At 38.2% G+C, this 14710-nt stretch overlaps 1 protein-coding gene across 2 annotated transcripts in view; it reads right to left on the bottom strand.

The window, feature by feature from the left end:
* Window positions 1–14710, bottom strand: part of MED27 (mediator complex subunit 27) — a 182250-nt gene that overhangs the window by 107809 nt on the left and 59731 nt on the right. For both annotated transcript variants that reach the window (XM_073314820.1, XM_073314821.1), the window contains exon 3: window positions 6760–6890. In XM_073314820.1, coding sequence (XP_073170921.1) covers window positions 6760–6890 — 131 coding nt within the window. The remainder of the gene's footprint in view (window positions 1–6759; window positions 6891–14710) is intronic.

A 14710-nucleotide genomic window follows, 5' to 3' on the forward strand; every position in this document is an offset into this window, starting at 1 on the left:
TGGCTTTCAGTTGTGCATGTTAGATTTCTTGAACAATTTTATAGATGTCTTTTCTATATAAAGGAGTCATTTTCCTGGTCCTGTTTCACAGAAAGTAGATTAAAGGCCTGAATTTAGATTCAGAGAAACTTTCACCCACTTAGTTCAGATGCTTTCTTTGTCAGTTTAGGAAATATATTGGAAACATTTATATTCCAGTGAAAGTAAAAAGCCCAAAAGCAAAACAAAAAAAAAGCATCACACCCCCCCAAAAAAACCACCACATAGAAAAAACTTTACTCCTCATTTATACTCAGGCCTCTCTGTCAATTGAACCACGAGCCAGAGAGTTCTTAGCAAGTAGAAACCTATTTTCCCAATACAATGAATGTCATAATGGAAGACCCTAAACATCCAGAGTGGTGAGAATCTCAACCATTGTATTAGGGAATAATTTAAACTTTAGATACTGGAACAGTTCTAAGAAAGAGTGTTTTTTTCAATACTCCAGTTCAGTTATCTATAAAGCTATACAAACTATTGGGTCTAGTCTTTATTTGATACCCCTAAAAAAATCTCATTAATACTAATAGACCACCCTGTGTTTGCCAACAAGTATAATGCCAAGAATAAATAAAGTGAGCTCACTATGGTTACCCTGTTCTCTCTTCACCATATCACAGTGTTTCATGCTGATCTTGTTTCTCAGATGTACAGTAACACATCAGAGTGTCTGCTGTGCTCTCAGCAGGGCTGTGCATTGGCATGGAGCACCTTCCTAAGACTAACTGCTTTCAGCAGTACTGAATTCCACATGCTATGGCATGTGGATTCCAGGAGTAGGGATCCTTGGAGCCAATTTAATGAGTGAAAATTTACTTTCAACATATAATGCCAAAAGAAATAATACAACATATGTTATTACATTAACCATGTCCAGTATTACTTTAAATTTCAAGAGAACTTAGAACAAGAGTCACTGTTTCCTGTTCAATTTGAAAACCAGGACCACAACTCTAGTTTTTAAAAAGGTGCTGAGTGCATCTAACTTCTTGTTATCTTCATGGGAGTTGAAGGTGTTCAGCACCTCTGAAAATCAAGTCCTTATTTCTTCAGCAGAAGGCAGGAGAAAGACAAGAAGTTTGTTAAGTCAAATGTGTCTCCTCAGTGGAAAGGAGAAATCCTGTTAGAACTGAGGAGGGGAGAAAGAAGCACATCACTAGACATGTTCTTTTGTAGATCTCTGCTATCAGAAGAGAGAGATGGACCATCATCATAACATTCCTCCTCCTCTCCCACTTAACTGCTAGAGAAATCTGCTACTGGAAAGCAAACAACACTAGAGGCTCTTGTCAAGATTCAACGATAGCAGAGCAAAAGCAGTTATTTACCTGCACTATAATTTGAGATCTGGGTGCAGAGGTGTATACCACTCAGGGGTTCATACACCAAGCGCATCAAACTTGGGTAACTGCTTAACAGCACCTGCCCAGGTGAAATTCATGCCTTTCAGCCCCGTAGACCTTCCCATGGCTATATAAGGGCAGTGCCTCCCTGACCCACCTCTCTTCCTTCACACCAGAATCCAGGGCTAATGATGCCAGTGCAGAAGGGGACAGTGGGTGGAATATGCACCTTCACCCACACCTTGAACAGCAATAGTTACAGTACAGTTAGTAAACATTTTTCTCCTTCTTCACATTGTTGCAGATGTATATTCTACTCAGGTGATTCAAAACCTGTAACTGGAGGAGGTGGGGCTGAGAGACTAAAGAATGATTGTAAAACCACTTTCTCAAAGTTTGCCTAATACTTGGTAAAAATATGTACTGAAGACCAGATAGCTGCCCTGCAAATGTCTAATATAGAAACAACACTGAGGAACACAACCAAAGTGGCTTGGGCCCTAGTTGAATGAGCTACCAGTCTCTGAGGTACTCCATACGCTGCAGTACTGTAGGAAGTAATCCACCTAAAGACTGTGTGCATGGAAACTGCCTAACCCTTTACTTGCTCTGCATAAGAGACACAGTCGAGAGGAATGATTAAACTGCTTAGTCCTCTCTAAGTAGAACGCCAAACATCATCTCACATCCAGTATATGATGGAGCTATTCCTCCGTACTCAAATGCAGTTTAGGATAGAATACAGGTTAATATATGTTTGGTTAAGGTGAAGCCGTGACACCACTTTTCACATAAATTTTGGATGCTGCCTTAGCACCATATTTATCTTTAAAAAATTCTGTATAGGGAAGTCCTGCCATGAGAGTCTGCAACTCTCTCACCCTCCTTGAGGGAGTTATGGCTATGAGTAAAGCTGCCTTTTGGCAAAGAAAGGACAGAGAGCAGGTTACCAAGGGCTCAAACAGAAGACCCATGAGAGCAACTAGCACTGTATTAAGGGCCCAGAGTGATGCCATTTCTTTAACAGAAGGGAAGAGACAGACTAGTTTTTTTTAAAAATGTACTTACCTGGAATTTAGAAAAATGGATTTCACACACTTGAATGGAATACATATCTGCAACCGCTCAAATAACAACTGGCAATACTTACAAGCCACTTCATAGAGTATGTAGCCCGCCTTTTAAGTTTAGGGATTCCTGATAGTTTGTACACCACATGCCTTTCCCATAAGAAATAAATGATGGCTTCACTAAATACATGGTTGTTCCTCCTTTTAAACAGATGAGAAACCTTCAACGTCTTACAATACTCATCCACAGCCAAATTTATAGCCATATATATGTCATGCTGATGCTTCAATATGTACATCTTTCAAGAGTAATTAAGACTAACCCATCCCAGCCCAAACTCATGTCAAAAAGTATGAATAAATCTACCAAGTTTGTTTTCCTTGCAATTGTTTGTTCCACTAAGAAAAAATATTTTAGATTACTACTTCTTTCCATTGGCAGTTTTCTAATGAACATTTATTCAAATAAATGGAATATTCTATATTTTAACCAGCTACATTTAGCTGCACTAGAGAGGCATATTCAGAAGCCTTTCTGGTCTGCAGCTCAGAAGTGTAAGGATTTAAAAGACCAAAGGGGTTATTGAGTAAACATGCTGTTGCTAGGCAAAAGAACACAGGTAATAGGTTCTGGTTGAAATATAGCCTACTAAAGTAGTTTAGAAACCCTATAATAGTTGGGCTATTTGTGATTTGCTGTAGCACACTGCGCCACCACATCTGGGAGACTCAAGTTTTGAATTGCCAGCTTCACAAGGGAATGTAACTGCTCCATTTGCTACTAATTGGATATAATTAGCCTTTGGGATACACTGCAAGCATGAAAGGCCTTCAGAAAATTCTTTATCCATGTCATTATCCATCTTATTTCCTGAGCCGTAGAGTGGTAGTTTCCTGGCATTCCTCTTCTGTCTGACATAGATTACTGCATCAGGATAGAATTGTACCTGAATTCATTAAACATCTGGTCCTCACCCTCAGGAATTGCTCATTTGAGTTTTCAACAAAGTTCTGCGGGAATCCAGACTGCCTATAGTCTGGCACCAAGCGAAGGTCATTGTCTTGCTGAAACCGGGGAAAGACCTACACTTGCCTTCAAGCTACAGCCAGTTTCACTTCTAAGCGTTTGCTTTAAAGGTCCTCGAGTATCTGCTTGTGCAAAGAATTTCATCATCTGTGGAAGGCAGGCTAGCACCAGAGCAAGCTGGTTTTCACTGCAGTCATAATACATGTGATCAAGTTCTGGCACTTACAACTTTGATCAAAAATGGATTCCAACATAAGCTGAAGACTGGTTCAGTTTTCCTTGATCTGACCATGGCTTACAATATGGTTTGGCACATGGACCTTTTGGTGAAAGTGCAAAGCTAGTTTTATCTCCCCGTGCATTAAGAAAATTTGAAGCAATGCTACTGCTCTGAATAACATTTAAGTGTTACTGAATCCCTAAAGACAATGCTACTAAAGACCTGCAACTTAATATTTTTGCTGAAATAAGAATATTTGTCAAAATAAAAAAAAATGCTTATTTGTTCAAATACACAACAGATACAAGATAACTGAATTTCCATGGCATAAATAATAGCAAAGTGGTGGGAAGAATTCTTCACTTCCTAAAATGCCTTTTCAAGGAAACATCTTGTTTGTGCTAAAGATTCTTCCCATGCTGCTTCTGCTGTTATGAGGAATGGGGAAAAATGAGAAGGGAGAACTCATTATACCCATGAAACTGTAGCACAATTGGGACAACGTAATCCATTTGTCACACCATTTTTATACTTTGATATAAGATGTCACATTAAACATAACAATGAACTGCCAAATACAAAAATATCAGACAGAACAAGCACATCAAATATTGATTAATTAATGTAGCACAACATGTAGTCATCTTAATCCACGGAAACGCAATTATATGTTCACTATTAGAGAAACCAGGATTACTGGAGATTGTCTGCAATAGCACCACAGCATGTAGTTATATAATATGCATACAATAACCGAGGCATCAACTGATCTCCCAACATGCAACATATTTGAGTAAGCTTCCCTCTCCCCACCTCAAAAACCTGAGAATATTTGAGCACCTGGAAAGATAGAACACAGAGGAAAGGTTCGCACCCCAACGGGAAAATATTAATAATGTACCCTTTTATCTCAATAATCCTTTAACTGCTGCAATTTATTTTGTTGGCCATGAATCACTAATCACAGGCAGGAAGGAATCTGAATAAGAGATGTTCCCAGGGTGACATTACTATGCCAGCCACATTTTCAAACAACTGTATCTTTCAAATTGCCAACAATTCAGACACCTCTTAAACTTGCCACAATTCTGTTCTCACCACTGGCCAAAGCAGTTAGACATCCAGACGATGGGTCTGATCCAGCCCTCATGATGAATTTATGTGGTCCATGGGAAATATTTAGAATTTGCATATACCCAGCTTCCATTGGGGGGTGAGGAGGGGGAATTCTAGTTCTCATGACTGAGAAGAAAACCTTCCAAACATGAATCAAGTATGACAGATGCAGTACAGTCTGAGTCTGCGGACAGGCTGCAAGAGGTGAACTTCCCTGCCTACCAATAAAAAAAAAAAAAATCCTCACTGGCATGTTGATTCTGAAGCCTAACAATACAAAGTGTAAACATTAATTTTTTCATTGCTTATTTTAGGGGCAGAATGGGGTAGAAGTAGGAGTAAAGCCTAAGGGTAAGAGTGTGGCAATTGGAAGTTGATGCAGGAAGGAAATTCAGAAAGAAGAAACAAGAAGTGACACAAGAACAGTGACAAGAGAGAGAATAGAAAAGTTAATGAAGGAAGAGGGCAGAAAAAGTGAGGTGGAGGAGAAGAGAAATATAGCTGATCCTTAAGGTGAGCATATTTTCCAACTGAGTGATGCTGAACGTGGCAATAAGGTATTGAACAAATAACAATAATATGACTGTAACAACAAGTTTAGTTACTACACTAAGGCTCTATTCAACCCATTATATACTCTGATCACATTTTCAGGCTTCCCTCTGCAACCAAGAAAATAAAAAAGGTTAAAAAAAAAAGAGTAAGCTGAGATTTTCCCGTATCATAGGATTTCAGAAGCTGGGGCTATGAGGAAAAACAACAAACGTCATCAGACTCAGAATAAAATTGAGAGAATTGGCAACACAACACTCTAGCCCATGAACCATAATTAAAAATGGAATTTGTCTCTCTCTACCAAATAAATTTAACTCCTCTGCCAGAAAAATAATCACATTCAACCAAAGTCTACCGAAGTTACCACCGCAGTCCGAAGTCAATGCAGTAACACTGATACAACAGAGTGATATTTGGCTCCACATCATGTAATTTTGCTAAAGCAGCCTTTTTAACTACCCTGCTATTGATATATTGGTAAGAAGATAGAACACTTTATAGATTTTTGAATTACTAGCTGTTTAAAGTTACTATACAAGGAGAAAACTCTGCCGATTGCTCTCATTTCATTTTATCTTAAGAAAGCTTGGATTTCCTTTAGATCCAGCACTGACTCAGTGCCACAGACTCCAGTGACAAAGATGCAATACAGTATTTATACATCAGTGGATCTTGTTCTACATGAAAGGCAGCAGTCCATTTTTACCAGCTACAAGGATGGTTAGTACCCTGAATAATCACTTAACACTTAATTTCCTAATATAATACTTTTCTTATACATAACTAAATATTTTAAACAGTTTACTTATTTATAAGCCTAGTTGTGGGTATCTCGGTGTTTCTGGCATTGCAACACAGACTGCCTAGAGTGCTGTTGTCTATGTCCTTAAACATTTTCTAGGTGTCCTCTTAATTGCTTGTCACCTGTAAAGGAGGTTTCAATCCAATGAAAAATTAACATATGGTGAACAGATGGACTGAGAACAGGCATTTGACAAGAAAGTACTAGCACCAAAGACTTTTTGGCTCCAGTCTTTTAGGACTTTCTGAAAAGACCTACTCAAATCTCCTAGTCACTGATCAGTTAATGAAGAATCTTGCTTCAATGTCAATCTGATCTTGCAAAAATACTTTCAAGGCCATCTGGAAAGGAGAATTCCTATAATTCAGATTTGTTGTTAGAGTCCAAAGTAACTTTCAGGGAGACTGACAGGCAGCAATTCATTGTTTTCATGGTACCCATAGTCCCCATCCAGTTACTGGTCTCACTCCTCTATAGAGCAAGCCCACAGCAAAAGCCTCTTAATATTACAAGGTTAATTTTTTAAATTAAAAATAAAAAACATCACACAATAAGAATTCTCTCAAAAATGTTCCACTACTCACTGAGGTGGTAAAACAAGAGTTGTAGGTTGGGCTTTTGGTCTCCGTTTTGCAGATACTCCCATCTGGTTGGCAGAACGTTTCAAAGACTGTTGATTCAAAAGGCCAGACGCTAGCCCTGCATGGTACTGCAACTAGAGAGCAAAGTGAAATCAGCAGAGAGACAGTGCCTTAAAAATCCTCCCCTTTGCCCAACTGCAATATTCTGTACATCTCAGATTTTCATCTCCTGCATCCTTAGTAACACAACAGCTACTTGCTGCTAGTAAGATAGCAACTAATACTTTGCACATTATAGCACCATCCATACAAGCACTTTATGAACATTAAATACAAGTTATACTTTACAACAGGCCCATGAGGAAGGTAGATATTCCCATTTTATAGACAAGGAAACTAAGCTACAGAGGTTAAGTAACTTGACCAAGATAACACAGCAGTTGTGCAGGTGAGTCAGTAACAGAATCAATATTTCTTGAAACCCAGTTTTGTTCATAAAACCGTAGAACATTCTCTCTCTCTCTCCAACAACCATTCGGATTTTTTTTCCTATTTGAAGTCACCATGCTAGTTTTATAGGAGGCTTTACCTATGTGAATGACCTGTGACCAATATTATAATTTCTGCTAGACTACTCTTTTAGGCTTGAAAGCAGAGCCCATGATATATTAAAAACTGTAGTGTTTAATAAGCTACAGATACAAACTAATTAAGGACAGTATGTTGTGTCCAAGTTGACCTAAATCCTACAGAGGCAGCCAATTTTTCTTTAATATTTATTTCAGATGCAAGGAAAACTGATCCCATAATTTGCTGCTCTGTGCAGAATAAATTTGTGAACCTGGACATAGCTCTCATTAATTTAAGGAAGTAATATTTTACTATACAAACAGATATAACAATAATTTTTTATGAATGGGTAACAGATCATACACAATAAACCAAGAGATTCAGGGATCCTTAAAAGAAGAGGATCAGGAAGCTGGCTACATTAGGAAAATCTGGCTTTTTTTTTTCCCCCAATTGCTTGCACCTGCTCATTTTGCAAATGAAAATTTCATCTGAAGTAGGTGTCTTCCCCAGGCATTTATTTTAGTTGACAGTGAAAGACAATATGTGAAGGATGTATGTGAACATGGAAGACAATTTTACTGAGCTCATTCTCAGATAGACGTACTGGTGTCTTTATGGTGAAATCAAATTATGAAATCGATAAGTTACAAATTAACCTTAACACTTCTTAAAACATCCTGCTCAATGGAGGTTCACCCTACCCCAGATTCTGAAGTAAAAAGCACCAGATATTTATCCAATGTTAGCCAAGTGGAATTCTTTCCATATCTGTAGCCCTATATCAGTGTTTTGTCAAAGTGTCTATACATTTGTTTTGAAAAGGTCAGCTATTTTACAATTGAGGGAAACTAATCCCATGACCACCACATAAGAATGTCATAGGTTCCTCGCCATAACCTAACAATGTTTAGAAAATAAAATCCACTTACACACCACCGTTCTACAGTGTTGTGACTGAAAATGAAAGAAACAAAACCAATTAAAATTATCTCCTTGAAAATTACTCTAAAAATGAATGAAGCTATCCAGTGAGCCAATAAGACTTAAATGTCAGTGTTCAGAGCATCCTTATTGCTTTTTTAACAGCTTCCTGATTTACTTGGTCGATTTGCCATGTGATTTATACAGCACTATGACACAGACAAAGATGTATAGCACTCTTAATAAAAGCAGAACTACTCTCAGCTAGGGAAAGGGAGGGGTATCATATTGCTCTAACAACTCATCTTAGACCAATGAATTTTGCTCAAATTTGTTTTTCTCCTACAAATTTCTTAAATGGGAAATCAATGAACGAAAGGGACACTACAAGTTTGAAAGACAATGTTTCAAAATGTCAGAGGCTTAGTTTTCTATCTCCACTACCAGAATTTGCAATGAGTGCAACATGCACAGTATTTTATGGAATTAAAGGGAAAGACAGCTTGGCAGGAGACCCCTTCCTGGCTCTAGGAACATTCCCTTCCCTTTTCTTCATTGCATCTTATTATGATCAGTGCAAACTCAGCCATTTTGTCCCTGCTGACACTACTCTGGAAGAGTTATGCTCACTGTGCAGAGTGGCATGACTGGTATTTTACCCAAATGACATCTTTTTGGCCACCTGCTCAAAAGAGAGAGCAAAAAATAGTACTATTACAGATGAACTCTTAATATTACCATTTTAAAATGTGATACCTATTCGGAGACCTCCTGGTATATTTCACACTTAGGGGCCAGGTACAAGAAAAGTATGTACCCTTTTTAAAAAATTAGTATTCCAGAAAACAAACTATGTCCTTGAATGCTGACTCCCAGTAATTCAGTGACTTTTTGTTAATTGTGTGTACACACACACACCCCCACCCACCCCATTCTACACTTCCAGGAACACAGACCCAACTGTCAAAAATCTATAAGGGCCCATAAATTTTTTTTTTTTTTAAATCTTTATAATGAGAGAAAGGGTCAAAGTTAATAAAACTGATAGGAAACTCCTGTCCAATATCATTTATACATTATTTAAGCATTACATACTGTATTGTACACAATGCATTTTTGAACCAAAAAGACTGGGAAAATGTTTCCTTAGTCACAGGTCTGAAAAACAGAACCAAGGCTAAAGGGTAATTCAGATTTATTACTATTTACAAATACAGGCATGAGATTTAATGCATAATGTGGTATATACACATAAAATGTACACTTTACAATGCACACATTTATCTCCTAATGTTCATGAGAGCAACTCTTGTTTCAAAAAGGACGACGGAAAGGTCGATAATAGTTCTCTACTTTTCAGGATAATATGTTCATTTTATGGCATGGTCAAATGTGAGCAGAATAAAGGACTGGGGGAAGGGAATACACCTTTTCATCATATCTGGTTATTCTAGGTTTTCTGTTCTGTTACTCCATCTGCAGTTACCCTTTCTATTATTCTGGTTTCATGGGCTTTTTAGAAAGTCCCTTATTCCCAGCACGAAATTATTACAGTACAGTTATTATAGGAGCTAATTAAAAAACTGCTAGTCATTCTATCATCAGAAATTTCCTGTATCGGAATTATCCTACAGATGGGATATACAACCAGTATTGTCAACCCCAACTATTCAAAGGTCAGGATTCAGACCTTTTAAAAAAAATCAGGTTTATTTACTTAAAAAATTTGTGGGGTTCGTTTATTTGCCTTGTGGTCTCTGTGCCTTTAAGGTGCTGTCAAGAGTTTTATGCAGCCATGAGGGCTAGAAATTCTCTAAAGAAATATGAGATTCTCTTGCAATTGCCTGACTCCAGGAAAATTACATTTAAGAAAGACATGAGATTCACAACATATTAGAATTAGGTAATGAGGCTGTCTTTAATGACCGGCTGAGATAATATTTAAGACAGTGCAAATATATATAATTTCACATAGTATTACTCCATTGTTTTACTGCTTTGCCTGTCTCTACTTGTTCACTCTGGCATGCAATAGTTCAACGCCTTTATTTTGCTCTCAGTATTACTACTATATAGGTGATACAGGCCACAAACACCTCTGTTGGCATACTTCCAGCATTTCTTGGGGGGGGGGGGGGAAGTGCTTTGAAACACTAGTATAAATAGTAATTATTAGTATTACTTAAAAACAAAATATTGAGAGAATCATAGCCTTCACATTAATAAACTGTAAAATACTTGCTATTAGTTTTACTCCGTTTAAAAGCCAAATCACTATCTTCTGGATGGTGAAAAAATATTTGGCTTCTGTAGCTCAAGCCAGCCTGGGATGTTTAACAGAAGACATAGGTCAAGAATGGATTCAATACAAATAGGGAGAGGAATGAAACCAGTTCAAGAAGTCTATGACTTGGTCCATTCACTCCTTCTGAGCATCATTCAGAGAGTTTGTCACGTGACTGAAAAGATTTCTGCCTTCACTCCTCAGGAAACAATGGTACAACCTGATCCCTTAGGGTCCAATCAGCGCTCAGCATTTACTGTGAGATGTGGAGTGCTTTCAACTCATTAATTTCAATGGAGGCTGAGCACCTTGAAGGAGTAGACCAATAAGCCGTCTCATGAGTTACTTAACTTGTTACATCAAAGATGTGACTCGAACGGATTAGTCACAGACGCTCTAAATATTTCATTAAAGGTATTTTGCATACGTACCGGTATCATATTTCTCCAAATGTAACCATACTGTTTCAATAAAAACAGTCCCAGAAATCAGATGCTATGGCTAGACTGCCAGAAATTTCTTGTATTCTGATATTTTCAGTGATCACCACCCTCGAGCTGCTGTTGACAGTTACCGTTTAGCATTTTGCCAGCTAAATGTGTGCAACAGCTGTCAGATTAAATATGTAAGTTACCTGTTGTACCTGAATGTTGACATATTGGACAGCATTAAAAATCATCATCACATCAGCCACTCAGGATTCCCCATCATTCAAAAGCACTATTACAGCAACTCATCCATGTAACTTTCAGTTTTGGGGAAATCCAACTGGCTGGTGAGAAGCTAACCTCTTTACCACCAGTGAAATACTAAGAACATAAGTTTGGCCAAATAGGGTCACACTAATGGTCCATCTAGCGCAATACCCTGTCTTCTGACGTGGCCGGAGCCAGATGCTTCAGGAGGAATGACCAGAATAGGGCAATTAGCCAGTGAGCCATTCCCTATTGTCCAGTCCCAGGTTCTGGCAGTCAAAGGTTTACCATTAGGATCATATCAAATGGCCTTTTGTTTGTGTTGACTGCTGACAAAACAAGCCATTACACTCCACTTACTGAAGATATTATTTAGCTTGCAGAAACTGAAAAAGCACCTGGAGCATTTGATCATGTCAGTTCACTGTGTGCAATAAATTGACATATTAACAATCCTTAGAATTATTTTTTGAGTAATTACTTTGCTTCAAAAAAAAATGTTTAAAACCAGAAAGCTCATGTGTGTTCGTTCTTATAACCCCAAGGTGACTTTTTCCAAAATCTTAATTTTAAATATTACAGGAACATATATGTATATCATATTTTAAATAAAGTGCTTTTGGCAGTGGGGGTGAGAGGGAAGCAAGAGGGAGTTGTTTTAAAAAGTATCTGGTTCCAACCTCCCTGAGAATAGGGGCTTCCTGGAAGCAATGACAGATCCTTATCCATCACAGGACTTTCTAAGACCACTATAACATTAGCAAAAACATGCACATTTCTCTCCTTTTAAGATGCACAGTACTTTGCCCCTCATTAAAATACTTCTCCCTTTCAGCTAACAAGGGAGTTTATTATGATAAAGCTGTAGTAGTTCTTTTGAACCCAGCTATGAGCAAGCCAACAGAACACTCCCTCGGTTTCATCTTCGCAGACGAACGCAGGCAAGAGAGAAGTTACATTACTTTAATTGATACACTTTTAAAAGAGTATCTCAGATAATGAGGCCAGTTTGGAAAAAAAAATTCTAAACAATGTTTGATCATTTTAGTATAGCTGAATTCTCAACTTGGTCAAAACAGCATCAACAGACCAAAAGAGCAGGTTCTCCAATTTATTTACTTATTTATTTTCTCTTGCTGAACTAGGTTTCCGGCCTTCCAATTAATAGGAAAGCCAGACATCATGTATTTGTTCTAGATTTCCAACTCAGTTAGAACACTTTGTTCTCCTTTTCTTTTCTTTTTTTAACTATATTCCCCACACTCCTTCCAACTCACTAGGATGCCTAAGCAACAAGTATTGTACCCCACCTGTGGGGGTAATAGAACTGTTATCCCATTACTTTTCTTCCTTCAAATCCCAGTATTACAGTTGTCCTCTTTTAAAGAGCTGGCACTACTATTAAAATCTCGTCCATGTAACGGCTTCTATTTGTACTGAAGCCATATGCATAGTGTCATGGAACATTCTAAAGAGACCTACATTTGCTCCCCAGGCCTGCAGAAGAGAGTTGAGTGGGTCCTTTCCCAAGACTGGCAGATTGGAAAATGCTCTCTGAAATGGCACGCTAGGAAAACAAAGTTTGTGTCTTTCTCAGTCTGTGTTGTTTTTAAACATTGTTTATTTTAGAATTTCTCTCCATTATGTCTATTTCATTCCATTCTCTCTAAGCACAATACTTATGCTGTAAGTGCTGTTTTAATTAATGTCAGACTGCAGCCTTCAAGTGTAGTTTTGTCTCATATTTTCTTTTAAAAAACAAAAAAAATTCAGTATGGAACTCCTGATTCTAAATCAGCGAACTTATCAACCTTGTCCTTCCTTACTACTTTCAGAGACGGGTTAAGATGTTGGAAAGAAGGGGAAAATTGAGGGGCAACATAACTTCATAACCCACTGTAGTGAAAGAAATGGGCGACTTGCAAAACCAAATAAAACAGTATATTCCTATTACCAAGAGCTAATTAGATTAGCAAAGGAATTCCAGTATCATTTCGTCCCGATATGCCAATATTTAATTGTTGACTGAAATGTCTCTTTATTTTCAGTCTAATGGGATCAGGCAGGTATGTTTAAAGAAAAAATAATAAAATAAAAACAATTAAGAACTTGCTTCATGCTAATTGAAGTAGTACAAGCTCCTCCTGATGAGCTGTAATTGGAACATTTTGGATTTTAATCTCCGCAATAATTCACCTGGAGCAAGTTTTTGAAGAGACTGAAAAAAACTTATATAAAGTAACAAAAACCTTATATAAAAAGTCACTATGGTGGTGAACAACAAGAGAAGTTCCTTAGCCGCTACTGGCCTTTCATTTAAGGCACTGGATCAGTGGTCTGGATTCAGTCCTCAGCTCTATTAAATACTTCTTTTACAGAGCGTTTAAGAGCATACAAAGGGGATAATATTTCCCCTTCTTGACTAGGTTACTGTGAGGGGCTCATAAAGGATGGTGATAGAGTCCATATATTTAGGTAGGCTTCCAAAGTTAGGCTCCTACCCAAATACTAAAATTGCAACATCACCCTAAGAATGCTGGACCAATAAAGGTTCTGTCCTTCATATGAGATATTACACCAAAGACTCCTTTGCTGGTCTCTGGTTTATGTCCAGGTAGAAGTTAACAAATCCATCGCACTTTCCTGAAAGCGTTGGTAATAGGCCCATTATCCAGATCAACTTTCCATCCCCATTCTGCCCCTAATAAAAAAGGTTGCAGTATCCAAGTCTGTGCAAGAGACACTGCTGATCATGCAGGTTTGTAAAGTGTTTTGAAATCTACTTGGTCATTATATTGGTAAAATTTAACTGCACTTTGGGATAATTTCAACCTGAAGAGACTATATCAAAATCACACTATTCTCTAGTTTAAAGAAACCTAATATTTACACACATCCAAAGAAGTGGGTATTCACCCATGAAAGCTTATGTTCCAATACATCTGTTAGTCTATAAGGTGCCACAGGACTCTTTGCCCCTAATATTTATGTTACCCCTTTGGTGTTTAGAGAGCATGACCCCTTTAAAAGTTCATACACAGGCAGAGGAATTGCTGGTTATTCCAGGAAGAGGAGAGGAGAGAGAGAGTGTGTACGCGCGCACGAACCTCACACACTGAAGCAGTAGAGAACCAGCCTGAAGCCCAGAAGGGACAGAGCAGCTGACCTGGGACATCCCAGGACGGAAGCGAGAAGAAGCACTGTGAGGACAAACCAGATCCAGACCCAGTATCACTGTCACCAAAGCTGTATGGAACTATGGAGTACTAGAGCTTGTGACTTTGCATGGGGAGTAAGGAGGGAGGCTGTAGCTAGTTAAGTGGGGAGATTTTCGCTCTGTGTAGGTTTGTACAGAGTGACAAAAGAGGGCACTGGAGGGGTTTGTTGGGGAAAATTTACTGCTGCCGAAGATGACCAGGAGCACCCAAGACTCGCTGCTGGACAAGAACTTTACCCAGGATTCCTGAACTCTGATTCTAGA

Source organism: Lepidochelys kempii, chromosome 16, assembly GCF_965140265.1.
Source record: "Lepidochelys kempii isolate rLepKem1 chromosome 16, rLepKem1.hap2, whole genome shotgun sequence".
Classification (NCBI taxonomy): domain Eukaryota; kingdom Metazoa; phylum Chordata; order Testudines; family Cheloniidae; genus Lepidochelys; species Lepidochelys kempii.